Source organism: Pseudophryne corroboree, chromosome 2 (genome assembly GCF_028390025.1).
Source record: "Pseudophryne corroboree isolate aPseCor3 chromosome 2, aPseCor3.hap2, whole genome shotgun sequence".
NCBI classification, from domain to species: Eukaryota; Metazoa; Chordata; class Amphibia; order Anura; family Myobatrachidae; genus Pseudophryne; species Pseudophryne corroboree.
Window position 1 is genome coordinate 346,083,147 of NC_086445.1, and position 14,772 is coordinate 346,097,918.

Below are 14,772 nucleotides of genomic sequence, written 5' to 3' on the forward strand. Positions count from 1 at the left end.
GCTTTGGTGTGTGCTGGCAAACTCTCCCTCTGTCTCCCCAAAGGGCTAGTGGGGTCCTGTCTTCTATCAGAGCATTCCCTGTGTGTCTGCTGTGTGTCGGTACGTGTGTGTCGACATGTATGAGGACGATGTTGGTGTGGAGGCGGAGCAATTGCCGGTAATGGTGATGTCACCCCCTAGGGAGTCGACACCGGAATGGATGGCTTTGTTTATGGAATTACGTGATAATGTCAGCACGCTGCAAAAGTCGGTTGACGACATGAGACGACCGGCAAACCAGTTAGTACCTGTACAGGCGTCTCAAACACCGTCAGGGGCTGTAAAACGCCCTTTGCCTCAGTCGGTCGACACAGACCCAGACACGGACACCGAATCTAGTGTCGACGGTGAAGAAACGAACGTATTTTCCAGTAGGGCCACACGTTATATGATCACGGCAATGAAGGAGGCTTTGCATATCTCTGATACTGCAAGTACCACAAAAAGGGGTATTATGTGGGGTCTGAAAACTACCTGTAGTTTTTCCTGAATCAGAAGAATTGAATGACGTGTGTGATGAAGCGTGGGTTACCCCTGATAAAAAACTGCTAATTTCAAAGAAGTTATTGGCGTTATAACCTTTCCCGCCAGAGGTTAGGGCGCGCTGGGAAACACCCCCTAGGGTGGACAAGGCGCTCACACGTTTATCCAAACAAGTGGCGTTACCGTCTCCTGATACGGCCGCCCTCAAGGATCCAGCTGATAGGAGGCTGGAAAATACTCTAAAAAGTATATACACACATACTGGTGTTATACTGCGACCAGCAATCGCCTCAGCCTGGATGTGCAGTGCTGGGGTGGCTTGGTCGGATTCCCTGACTGAAAATATTGATACTCTGGATAGGGACAGTATTTTATTGACTATAGAGCAATTAAAGGATGCATTCCTTTATATGCGAGATGCACAGAGGGATATCTGCACTCTTGCATCAAGAGTAAGTGCGATGTCCATATCTGCCAGAAGAAGTCTATGGACACGACAGTGGTCAGGCGATGCGGATTCCAAACGGCATATGGAAGTATTGCCGTATAAAGGGGAGGAATTATTTGGGGTCGGTCTATCGGATTTGGTAGCCACGGCAACAGCCGGGAAGTCCACCTTTTTTACCTCAAGTCCCCTCCCAGCAGAAAAAGACGCAGTCTTTTCAGCCGCAGTCCTTTCGTTCCTATAAGAACAAGCGAGCAAAAGGACATTCATATTTGCCCCGAGGCAAAGGAAAGGGTAAGAGACTGCAGCAAGCAGCCCCTTCCCAGGAGCAGAAGTCCTCCCCGGCTTCTGCAAAGGCCTCAGCATGACGCTGGGACCTTACAAGCGGACTCAGGGGCGGTGGGGGGTCACCTCAAGAATTTCAGCGCACAGTGGGCTCACTCGCAGGTGGACCCCTGGATCCTGCAGGTAGTATCTCAGGGTTACAGGTTGGAATTCGAGAAGTCTCCCCCTCGCCGGTTCCTAAAATCTGCTTTGCCAACGTCTCCCTCAGACAGGGCGACGGTATTGGAAGCCATTCACAAGCTGTATTCTCAGCAGGTGATAATCAAGGTACCCCTTCTACAACAGGGAAAGGGGTATTACTCCACGCTATTTGTGGTACCGAAGCCGGACGGCTCGGTAAGACCTATTTTAAATCTGAAATCTCTGAACCTGTACATACAAAGATTCAAGTTCAAGATGGAGTCACTCAGAGCAGTGATAGCGAATCTGGAAGAAGGGGATTTTATGGTGTCCTTGGACATCAAGGATGCTTACCTTCATGTCCCAATTTGCCCTTCACACCAAGGGTACCTCAGGTTCGTGGTACAAAACTGTCATTATCAGTTTCAGACGCTGCCGTTTGGATTGTCCACGGCACCCAGGGTCTTTACCAAGGTAATGGCCGAAATGATGATCCTTCTTCGAAGAGAAGGCGTATTAATTATCCCTTACTTGGACGATCTCCTGATAAGGGCAAGATCCAGAGAACAGCTGGAGGTCGGAGTAGCACTAACTCAAGTAGTGCTCCAACAGCACGGGTGGATTCTGAATTTTCCAAAATCCCAACTGATCCCGACGACACGTCTGCTGTTCCTAGGGATGATTCTGGACACTGTTCAGAAAAAGGTATTTCTTCCGGAGGAGAAAGCCAGGGAGTTATCCGAACTCGTCAGGAACCTCCTAAAACCAGGGACAGTGTCTGTGCATCAATGCACAAGAGTCCTGGGAAAAATGGTGGCTTCTTACGAAGCGATTCCATTCGGCAGATTCCATGCACAAATTTTTCAGTGGGATCTGCTAGACAAATGGTCCGGATCGCATCTGCAGATGCATCAGCGGATAAAATTGTCGACAAGGACAAGGGTCTCTCTGCTATGGTGGTTGCAGAGTGCTCATCTGTTAGAGGGCCGCAGATTCGGCATACAGAACTGGGTCCTAGTGACCACGGATGCCAGCCTGAGAGGCTGGGGAGCGGTCACACAAGGAAGAAACTTCCAGGGCGTGTGGTCAAGCCTGGAAACGTCTCTTCACATAAATATACTGGAACTAAGAGCAATCTACAATGCTCTAAGCCTGGCAAAACCTCTGCTTCAGGGTCAGCCGGTGTTGATCCAGTCGGACAACATCACGGCAGTCGCCCACGTAAACAGACAGGGCGGCACAAGAAGCAGGAGGGCAATGGCAGAAGCTGCAAGGATTCTTCGCTGGGCGGAAAATCATGTGATAGCACTGTCAGCAGTGTTCACCACATGATTGTAGTCCATTGGGAAAGACCAATGGTGGACATGATGGCGTCCCGCCTCAACAAAAAACTGGACAGGTATTGCGCCAGGTCAAGAGACCCTCAGGCAATAGCTGTGGACGCTCTGGTAACACCATGGGTGTACCAGTCAGTGTATGTGTTCCCTCCTCTGCCTCTCATACCCAAGGTACTGAGAATTATACGGCAAAGGGGAGTAAGAACGATACTAGTGGCTCCGGACTGGCCAAGAAGGACTTGGTACCCGGAACTTCAGGAGATGCTCACGGAAGATCCGTGGCGTCTACCTCTAAGAAGGGATCTGCTTCAGCAGAGACCGTGTCTATTCCAAGACTTACCGCGGCTGCGTTTGACGGCATGGCGGTTGAACGCCGGATCCTAAGGGAAAAAGGCATTCCGGAAGAGGTCATCCCTACCCTGGTCAAAGCCAGGAAGGAGGTGACTGCACAACATTATCACCGCATTTGGAGAAAATATGTTGCATGGTGTGAGGCCAGGAAGGCCCCGACAGAGGAATTTCAACTGGGTCGATTCCTACATTTCCTGCAAACGGGATTATCTATGGGCCTCAAATTAGGGTCCATTAAGGTTCAAATTTCGGCCCTGTCGATTTTCTTCCAGAAAGAATTGGCTTCAGTTCCTGAAGTCCAGACTTTTGTAAAAGGAGTACTACATATACAGCCCCCGGTTGTGCCCCCAGTGGCACCGTGGGATCTCAATGTAGTTTTGGATTTTCTCAAATCCCATTGGTTTGAGCCACTCAAATCGGTAGATTTGAAATATCTTACATGGAAAGTAACCATGCTACTGGCCCTGGCTTCAGCCAGGAGAGTGTCAGAATTGGCGGCTTTATCGTATAAAAGCCCATATCTGATTTTCCATTCGGACAGGGCAGAATTGAGGACGCGTCCTCATTTTCTGCCTAAGGTGGTATCAGCGTTTCACCTGAACCAGCCTATTGTGGTGCCTGCGGCTACTAGCGATTTGGAGGATTCCAAGTTGCTGGACGTTGTCAGAGCATTGAAAATATATATTTCAAGGACGGCTGGAGTCAGAAAATCTGACTCGCTGTTTATACTGTATGCACCCAACAAGCTGGGTGCTCCTGCTTCTAAGCAGACGATTGCTCGTTGGATTTGTAGCACAATTCAACTGGCACATTCTGTGGCAGGCCTGCCACAGCCTAAATCTGTCAATGCCCACTCCACAAGGAAGGTGGGCTCATCTTGGGCGGCTGCCCGAGGGGTCTCGGCATTACAACTCTGCCGAGCAGCTACGTGGTCGGGAGAACACGTTTGTAAAATTCTACAAATTTGATACCCTGGCTAAGGAGGACCTGGAGTTCTCTCATTCGGTGCTGCAGAGTCATCCGCACTCTCCCGCCCGTTTGGGAGCTTTGGTATAATCCCCATGGTCCTGACGGAGTCCCCAGCATCCACTAGGACGTCAGAGAAAATAAGAATTTACTCACCGGTAATTCTATTTCTCGTAGTCCGTAGTGGATGCTGGGCGCCCATCCCAAGTGCGGATTGTCTGCAATACTTGTACATAGTTATTGTTACAAAAAAATCGGGTTGTTTATTGTTGTGAGCCATCTTTTCAGAGGCTCCTACGTTATCATACTGTTAACTGGGTTCAGATCACAAGTTGTACGGTGTGATCGGTGTGGCTGGTATGAGTCTTACCCGGGATTCAAAATCCTTCCTTATTGTGTACGCTCGGGCACAGTATCCTAACTGAGGCTTGGAGGAGGGTCATAGGGGGAGTATCCTAACTGAGGCTTGGATGAGGGTCATAGGGGGAGGAGCCAGTACACACCACCTAGTGGTCAAACTTTTAAATTTTGTGCCCTGTCTCCTGCGGAGCCGCTATTCCCCATGGTCCTGACGGAGTCCCCAGCATCCACTACGGACTACGAGAAATAGAATTACCGGTGAGTAAATTCTTATTTTTACAGTCAGGATATCAAAGACTCAACCTGTAACGGATTTACTTAGTGTGGGATATCTTCAGCTTGCAGTATAAGTGTTGCATTTTTTAGGTTTTGTAGCAGTACTACTTTGCACACTCCTAACATCTATTTATTTTTCTTCACAGGATGACAATGATGTTTACATTCTGACTAAAGTAGCAGACATTTTGCACTCTATATTCAGCAGCTACAGAGAGAAGGTTTTGCCGTGGTTTGAGCAGTTACTGTCATTAATTGTTAATTTGATTGTAAGTTGTTTTTTTTATATATATATATATATATATATATCTTGTTACTTTTCAGTCAAATGTGTTTAAAAAGTCAGTTGCTGCTTAAGATGTGTAGGATTTTATTCCTGCATTTGTTGCAGGGATATATCCAGCGGTGTGCAACTGGTAGTGCCACATAGTTCAGAGTAGGTGGTATCTGCACTTGGCTGTGGAGCCGGCCGGAGTGTCCTTGCGCTCTGCTTCCTTGTCCCTTGTGAATATTCATAGCTGTATGTTAGTTACACTTTGTACCATTACTAGCTAATCAGCTAATTTATATATGATTCAGAGTTCATATGAGAACTTACAGGGAGCTTTGCTGCCCTGTCACCAGACATTAAAGAATGCAGCCCAAGTTTTTGTCTGTTTTGTCTGACATTGCAAAACTTCATGGTATTAAACATTTCTTGAAGGTCCTGTTACGTGTTTTGATATTCTCTAATCCCTTCCAGTGTCCTCACCGGCCCTGGCCAGACAGACAATGGGGGCTCTGTATCTTTGATGACATTATTGAGCACTGCAGTCCAACTTCATTCAAATATGTGGAGTACTTCCTGAGACCTCTGCTACAATCTATCTGTGATAACAGTCCAGAGGTTCGACAGGCGGCTGCTTATGGCATTGGTGTAATGGCACAGTTTGGTGGTGATAATTATCATCCTTTCTGCACAGGTATGCGGTTTCTGTATAGGTGTGCTGTAAACTTTTCTAGAGACAAGCATTTTCAGCACTTTTTTTAAATGTTTCTAGAAGCGCTTCCACTTCTTGTTGGTGTAATCCAGGCCCCTGACTCCAAAACCAAAGAGAATGTCAATGCAACAGAGAATTGCATCTCAGCTGTAGGAAAAATCATGAAGTTCAGACCTGACTGTGTCAATGTGGAGGAGGTCCTTCCTCATTGGCTTTCATGGCTGCCATTGCATGAGGATAAAGAAGAAGCAGTCCATACTTTTAACTTCCTGTGTGACCTCATAGAAAGGTATAAATCGATTTGTCATATTCTGTGTAGTCCTGCCCCATAGCAATGAAGTTGTTCAACTCTGATAATTCTGTAAATAGAATGAATCCATACTGCATACTAATAACTGTCCGTTAATAATGCTAGACCACAGTATTTTGCTTTTAACGTTTTAAATCCTTTTTTAAAGTACTTTTGATTTATTGTACTTTGTGCAAAGTTTGGAAGATATAGGAACATGTCTACAACTACTAATAAAGCACGGTTAATTTTATTTTTTAGTTCTAATTTTTTTTTTCTCTCCTTTTCACAGTAACAACCCTATTGTACTAGGACTCAACAATTCAAATTTACCCAAAATATTTAGTATTATAGCAGATGGCGGTGTCCATGAATCAATTAAAAATGAAGATGTTTGCGGCAAGCGACTTGCTAATGTAGTTCGACAAGTTCAGGTAAATTGATCTAGTAAAATGACAAGTATTTATTTGTGAAAGGTGGGATCTTTATTGATGTTTTAATAGCTTTATGATGGCTAGCTTAGAGCAGGGATTCTCCATTGTTCTCCGGTACCACGCACAGGTCATGTTTTGTGGGTTTGTCTGGAAACAGTTGGGATAATTGCTGTCCCACCAAAATAGATTAACTCTGCTGTGCATGATTAAAGAAATCCTCAAAACATGACCTGTTGGGTGGTATTTGTGCATTAGGGTTCAGAAACCCCTGAGCTAAAGCTTTTACTAAAAAGCACAAGAGACCTTTATTAGCTTCGTGGTTTTGTGATGCGAAAATCCTATTCCCTATGTAGTAGTTATTGTCTGAGATATTTTACTTAACTGTAATCTTTTCCTATAGTTCAGTAATCCTGTTATGAACACACAAGAATAAAATTGTTCTTAAAAGTACTTTAGCTGAAAGTTAAACTATTATGTTCTACTTATTTCCCTTTTAGATTTGAACATACAATCTTAGTTTAATTATAGTTACACTGCTTTATGGTAATGTTGGAACAGTGTTTATCATTACTTTTCTTGACATACAGCTATGGATAATTTCTTCAAGAATGAGGCATCATTAAGGGATATTACTATGCAGTCTTATGTTTGGTGTTGGTATATGTAAATATGCCCCACCCCTGTGTGTGTGTGTGTGTGTGTGTGTGTGTATATGTATGTGTGTATATATATATATATTTCTCTAACGTCCTAAGTGGATGCTGGGGACTCCGTAAGGACCATGGGGAATAGCGGCTCCGCAGGAGACTGGGCACAAAAGTAAAGCTTTAGAACTACCTGGTGTGCACTGGCTCCTCCCCCTATGACCCTCCTCCAAGCCTCAGTTAGATTTTTGTGCCCGAACGAGAAGGGTGCACACTAGGTGGCTCTCCTGAGCTGCTTAGTGAAAAGTTTAGTTTTAGGTTTTTTATTTTCAGTGAGACCTGCTGGCAACAGGCTCACTGCATCGAGGGACTAAGGGGAGAAGAAGCGAACTCACCTGCGTGCAGAGTGGATTGGGCTTCTTAGGCTACTGGACATTAGCTCCAGAGGGACGATCACAGGCCCAGCCATGGATGGGTCCCAGAGCCGCGCCGCCGGCCCCCTTACAGAGCCAGAAGACAGAAGAGGTCCGGAAAATCGGCGGCAGAAGACGTCCTGTCTTCAACAAGGTAGCGCACAGCACTGCAGCTGTGCGCCATTGCTCTCAGCACACTTCACACTCCGGTCACTGAGGGTGCAGGGCGCTGGGGGGGGGGCGCCCTGAGACGCAATAAAAACACCTTGGATGGCAAAAAATGCATCACATATAGCTCCTGGGCTATATGGATGCATTTAACCCCTGCCAGAATACATAGAAAAGCGGGAGATAAGGCCGCCGATAAATGGGCAGAGCCTATCTCCTCAGCACACTGGCGCCATTTTCCCTCACAGCTCCGTTGGAGGGAAGCTCCCTGGCTCTCCCCTGCAGTCACTACACTACAGAAAGGGTTAAAAAAGAGAAGGGGGGCACTAATTACGCGCAGTATTAAAGATACAGCAGCTATAAGGGGAAAAACACTTATATAAGGTTATCCCTGTGTGTATATATATATATATATATATATATATAGCGCTCTGGTGTGTGCTGGCAAACTCTCCCTCTGTCTCCCCAAAGGGCTAGTGGGGTCCTGTCCTCTATCAGAGCATTCCCTGTGTGTGTGCTGTATGTCGGTACGTTTGTGTCGATATGTATGAGGAGAAAAATGATGTGGAGATGGAGCAGATTGCTTGTAATAGTGATGTCACCCCCTAGGGGGTCGACACCTGAGTGGAGGAACTGTTGGAAGGAATTACGTGACAGTGTCAGCTCTGTATAAAAGACAGTGGTTGACATGAGACAGCCGGCTACTCAGCTTGTGCCTGTCCAGACGTCTCATAGGCCGTCAGGGGCTCTAAAGCGCCCGTTACCTCAGATGGCAGATATAGACGCCGACACGGATACTGACTCCAGTGTCGACTGTGAAGAGACAAATGTGACTTCCAGTAGGGCCACACGTTACATGATTGAGGCAATGAAAAATGTTTTACACATTTCTGATAATACGAGTACCACCAAAAAGGGGTATTATGTTCGGTGAGGAAAAACTACCTGTAGTTTTCCTGAATCTGAGAAATTAAATGAGGTGTGTGATGATGCGTGGGTTTCCCCCGATAACAACTAATAATTTCTAAAATGTTATTGGCATTATATCCTTTCCCGCCAGAGGTTAGGGTGCGTTGGGAAACACCCCCTAGGGTGGATAAAGCGCTCACACGCTTGTAAGGGCTCTACCCTCTCCTGAGATGGCCACCCTTAAGGATCCTGCTGATAGAAAGCAGGAGGGTGTCCTAAAATGTATTTACACACATACTGGTGTTATACTGCGACCAGCAATCGCCTCAGACTGGATGTGCAGTGCTGGGTTGGCGTGGTCGGATTCCCTGACTGAAAATATTGATACCCTAGATAGGGACAGTATATTTTTGCCTATAGAGCATTTAAAAGATGCATTTCTATATATGCGTGATGCACAGCGGAATATTTGCCGACTGGCATCAAGTCTAAGTGCGTTGTCCATTTCTACCAGTAGAGGGTTATGGACACGACAGTGGTCAGGTGATGCGGATTTCAAACGGCATTTGGAAGTATTGCCTTATTAAGGGGAGGAGTTATTTTTGGGGTCGGTCTTTCAGACCTGGTGGCCACGGCAACAGCTGGGAAATCCACGTTTGTACCCCAGGTCGCCTCTCAACATGAGAAGACGCCGTATTATCAGGCGCAGTCTTTTCGTGGACAAGCGGGCAAAAGGTTCCTCATTTCTGCCCCGTGACAGAGGGAGAGGAAAAAGGCTGCAGAAATCAGCCAGTTCCCAGGAACAGAAACCCTCTCCCGCCTCTGCCAAGCCCTCAGTATGACGCTGGGGCTTTACAAGCAGAATCAGGCACGGTGGGGGGCCCATCTCAATGAATTTCAGCGCGCAGTGGGCTCACTCGCAAGTAGACCCCTGGATCCTTCAGGTGATATCTCAGGGGTACAAATTGGAATTCGAGACGTCTCCCCCTCGCCGTTTCCTAAAGTAGGCTTTACCGATGTCTCCTTCTGACAGGGAGACAGTTTTGGAAGCCATTCACAAGCTGTATTCCCAGCAGGTGATAATCAAGGTACCCCTCCTGCAACAGGGAACGGGGTATTATTCCACACTGTTGTGGTACCGAAGCCGGACGGCTCGGTGAGACCGATTCTAAATCTAAAATCTTTGAACACTTACATACAGAGGTTCAAATTCAAGATTGAGTCACTCAGAGCAGTGATTGCGAACCTGGAAGAAGGGGACTACATGATGTCTCGGGACATCAAGGATGCTTACCTTCATGTCCAAATTTACCCTTCTCACCAAGGGTACCTCAGGTTTATGGTACAGAACTGTCACTATCAGTTCAGACGCTGCCGTATGGATGGTCCACGGCACCCCGGGTCTTTACCAAGGTAATGGCCGAAATGATATTCCTTCGAAGGAAGGGAATTTTAGTTATCCCTTACTTGGACGATTCCCTGATAAGGGTAAGATCCAGGGAACAGTTGGAGGTCGGTGTAGCACTATCTCAGGTAGTGTTGCAGCAGCACGATTGGATTCTCAATATTCCAAAATCGCAGCTGGTTCCGACGACTCGTCTTCTGTTCCTAGGGATGATCCTGGACACAGTCCAGAAAAAGGTGTTTCTCCCGGAGGAGAAAGCCAGGGAGTTATCCGAGCTAGTCAGGAACCTCCTAAAACCGAGCCAAGTCTCAGTGCATCAATGCACAAGGGTTCTGGGTAAAATGGTGGCTTCCTACGAAGCAATCCCATTCGGCAGATTCCACGCAAGAACTTTCCAGTGGGACCTGCTGTACAATGGTCCGGGTCGCATCTTCAGATGCATCAGCGGATAACCCTGTCACCAAGAACAAGGGTGTCCCTCCTGTGGTGGTTGCAGAGTGCTCATCTTCTAGAGGGCCGCAGATTCGGCATTCAGGACTGGGTCCTGGTGACCACGGATGCCAGCCTGCGAGGCTGGGGAGCAGTCACACAGGGAAGGAATTTCCAGGGCTTATGGTCAAGCCTGGAGACATCACTTCACATAAATATCCTGAAGCTAAGGGCCATTTACAATGCTCTAAGCTTAGCAAGACCTCTGCTTCAAGGTCAGCCGGTGTTGATCCAGTCGGACAACATCACGGCAGTCACCCACGTAAACAGACAGGGTGGCACAAGAAGCAGGAGGGCAATGGCAGAAGCTGCAAGGATTCTTCGCTGGGCGGAAAATCATGTGATAGCACTGTCAGCAATTCCGGGAGTGGACAACTGGGAAGCCGACTTCCTCAGCAGACACGACCTCCACCTGGGAGAGTGGGGACTTCACCCAGAAGTCTTCCACATGATTATAAACCGTTGGGAAAAACTCGACAGGTATTGCGCCAGGTCAAGGGACCCTCAGGCAATAGCTGTAGACGCTCTGGTAACACCGTGGGTGTACCAGTCAGTGTATGTGTTCCCTCATCTGCCTCTCATACCCAAGGTACTGAGATTGATAAGATGGAGAGGAGTAAGCACTATATTCGTGGCTCCGGATTGGCCAAGAAGGACTTGGTAACCGGAACTTCAAGAGATGCTCACGGAGGATCCGTGGCCTCTACCTCTAAGAAGGGACCTGCTCCAGCAAGGACCCTGTCTGTTCCAAGACTTACCGCGACTGCGTTTGACGGCATGGCGGTTGAACGCCGGATCCTGAAGGAAAAAAGGCATTCCGGATGAAGTCATCCCTATCCTGATCAAAGCCAGGAAGGATGTAACCGCAAAACATTATCACCGCATTTGGCGAAAATATGTTGCGTGGTGCGAGGCCAGTAAGGCCCGACGGAGGAAATTCAACTGGGTCAATTCCTACATTTCCTGCAAACAGGAGTGTCTATGGGCCTGAAATTGGGGTCCATTAAGGTTCAAATTTCGGCCCTGTCCATTTTCTTCCAAAAAGAACTAGCTTCAGTCCCTGAAGTTCAGACGTTGTAAAAGGGGTACTGCATATACAGCCTCCTTTTGTGCCTCCAGTGGCACCTTGGGATCTCAATGTAGTTTTTGGGTTCCAAAAAGTCACATTGGTTTGAACCACTTAAATCTGTGGAGTTAAAATATCTCACATGGAAAGTGGTCATGCTGTTGGCCCTGGCCTGGGCCAGGCGCGTGTCAGAATTGGCGGCTTTATCCTGTAAAAGCCTTATCTGATTTTCTATTCGGACAGGGCGGAATTGAGGACTCGTCCTCAGTTTCTCCCTAAGGTGGTTTTCAGCGTTTCACCTGAACCAACCTATTGTGGTGCCTGCGGCTACTAGGGACTTGGAGGACTCCAAGTTGCTAGACGTTGTCAGGGCCCTGAAAATATGTTTCCAGGACGGCTGGAGTCAGAAAATCTGACTCGCTGTTTATCCTGTATGCACCCAACAAGCTGGGTGCTCCTGCTTCTAAGCAGACTATTGCTCGTTGGATTTGTAGTACAATTCAGCTTGCACATTCTGTGGCAGGCCTGCCACAGCCAAAAATCTGTAAATGCCCACTCCACAAGGAAGATGGGCTCATCTTGGGCGGCTGCCCGAGGGGTCTCGGCTTTACAACTTTGCCGAGCAGCTACTTGGTCAGGAGCAAATACGTTTGTAAAATTCTACAAAATTGATACCCTGGCTGAGGAGGACCTGGAGTTCTCTCATTTGGTGCTGCAGAGTCATCCGCACTCTCCCGCCCGTTTGGGAGCTTTGGTATAATCCCCATGGTCCTTACGGAGTCCCCAGCATCCACTTAGGACGTTAGAGAAAATAAGAATTTACTTACCGATAATTCTATTTCTCGTAGTCCTTAGTGGATGCTGGGCGCCCATCCCAAGTGCGGATTGTCTGCAATACTGGTACATAGTTATTGTTACCAAAAAATCGGGTTATTGCTCTAGTGAGCCATCTTTTCTATAGGCTCCTCTGTTATCATGCTGTTAACTGGGTTTAGATCACGAGATGTACGGTGTGATTGGTGTGGCTGGTATGAGTCTTACCCGGGATTCAAAATCCTTCCTTATTGTGTACGCTCGTCCGGGCACAGTATCCTAACTGAGGCTTGGAGGAGGGTCATAGGGGGAGGAGCCAGTGCACACCAGGTAGTTCTAAAGCTTTACTTGTGCCCAGTCTCCTGCGGAGCCGCTATTCCCCATGGTCCTTACGGAGTCCCCAGCATCCATTACGGACTACGAGAAATAGAATTATCGGTAAGTAAATTCTTATTTTATATATATATATATATATATATATATATATATATATATATATATTACAGCATGTAATCTTACCTGTTATAGGCATCTGGAGGACTGTTCTCAGAATGTGTCTCGCAGCTGACTGCAGTTCAGCAGAAGGCTTTACAAGATCTACTCAGCACTGCGTGAAGGCCTCTACCATCAGCAAAGATGAGGACGATGGATACACTTACCTCTTCTGTTTAGGTTTTTGGTTTGTTTTGAGCAAAAGAAGCGGTAGTGCTAGTAGGCCACTTTTCTACAGGTCATCATATTGGGAGAAATGCACCATACTGAAGTGTTACAATGGATTCTTCAAGAAGGATGTTTCCTGCAGGCCTACAATAACTCTAAAAGGATTGTTTTTTCCTATCCTATGTCTCCTGTTTCTCGCCTTCTGTGGCTGGGGAGAAACTACCTTCCATTGTCCTTTATCAGCAGTTAAGTAGTCTGAGTGCTATAAATGGATTTTAAGACAAATGGACTTAAATCCTCTATACCCAAAGGGCCTGCAATGCTTTTAAAAATGGTGCTCTCCACACCATTTATCACAGTGGTATGGTGAGTTCATAATTAGCACGATGTTATAATCGTCAAGACAGATTTTTCTCCACATAGTATTAACTCCGTGTGCGTGGAATAGGAACTAACTGCTGTATCTTGGAAAATATGAAGTCCCAAGTATGGTATTCAAGAAAAATGTTTTTTTGCACAGATTTATATTGGCATATTTTTATTTTTTAATTTTTGCCCATGCATTGTGCCCAAAGGATATGTGGATTGATGCAGGAAAATATTTAGCTTCAGGCCCTTCAATGTGAAATGTCTCTGGCATGTCTGGCAATATCTCCTTCACACCTGAATAAACACCAATGAAAGCCAAACACCAGCCTATGCATCTTTCCCTGTTGTCTTACTGAAATCATTACTAATTATAGGTCTAATGCTGTCACAGTTACATACAGTACTCTGTAAGCAATCAGGTTATATTTCTTTTTGCTAGCTTTTCATAGATTTAGGCAGTCCAGGTTTTGTGTATTTTTATGATTTTTATTGAAATTAAGTTATGGGATAGGGATGGAGAAACGGAAATAGAAAAAGGGAAAGGTACAAGGAAGTACATACATCTGATGTACAGTTATGCAGGTGGATAAACCGTAATAAACAAAAATCAATAATGCTTCAAACATTAACACTGAATAGAATGAACATCAGTAGGTGAAGTGTCTGTCCAGGCTAAAGAAACATAATATAAAGAAAGTTCATGACTGTAAATTTGTGCTTTTAAGTTGTGTCTCTTATGCACAGTGACTTACCTCTAGATTCAGCTTTTTTGCTGATGCCTAATGGTACATTTTACTGTGTGCTTTTATGCATTTACAGTGATGTACAAGTATTGCTCCACTCCCTTGGATAGAGGCTTCCTAGTTAAATATTGATACCACTTAGATGTAGGAGAAACCAGGATCCCCTTTCTGGTATATAGAAGATGAGGGGTTATCTCTTTGGGCACAGGTTCACTGGTATATTAGAAAAAAATATATTTATCATACATATTCAAATATTCCCATAGATATTAGTATGATTGTCCTTGATTGCTAGGCCTTTGTTTTCAAAGTGAAAGAGACTGCTCCAGCTAAGGATTTATTTCCAGTCAATGTTTTAGTGATATAATAAAATAGGTGTTTCCATCAGTATAGTGCATTTTGCAGGTCTGTCGGCTTCCTCAGATAATGGAAGTGCACAATGCTTCACGACAGGCAGTACACAGCTCACCAGATTGACCAGTGCACTGCTGCTGAACACTACAGCATTAGGTTGATGCAGCAGTGTGGTGAACCTTGACTGGCTGACAATCCTGTAATGTTCACTGTACAGTAAAACATTGCACATACAGTGCCTTGCTAAAGTATTCAGGACACCCCCCCCCAACCCCACCCCCCTTGGCTTTTTACCTATTTCGTTACATTACAAC

The 14,772-nt window shown here is 46.1% G+C and overlaps 1 protein-coding gene across 1 annotated transcript in view; it reads left to right on the forward strand.

Annotated features, from left to right (window-relative positions):
- IPO5 (importin 5) overlaps nt 1–13,681 on the forward strand; it is a 187,478-nt gene extending 173,797 nt beyond the window's left edge. Inside the window, exons 22-26 of the mRNA XM_063953056.1 lie at nt 4,869–4,991; nt 5,465–5,684; nt 5,763–5,991; nt 6,284–6,425; nt 12,861–13,681. Coding sequence (XP_063809126.1) covers nt 4,869–4,991; nt 5,465–5,684; nt 5,763–5,991; nt 6,284–6,425; nt 12,861–12,947 — 801 coding nt within the window. The 3' untranslated portion in view covers nt 12,948–13,681. The remainder of the gene's footprint in view (nt 1–4,868; nt 4,992–5,464; nt 5,685–5,762; nt 5,992–6,283; nt 6,426–12,860) is intronic.
- The last annotated feature ends 1,091 nt before the right edge of the window (nt 13,682–14,772 follow it).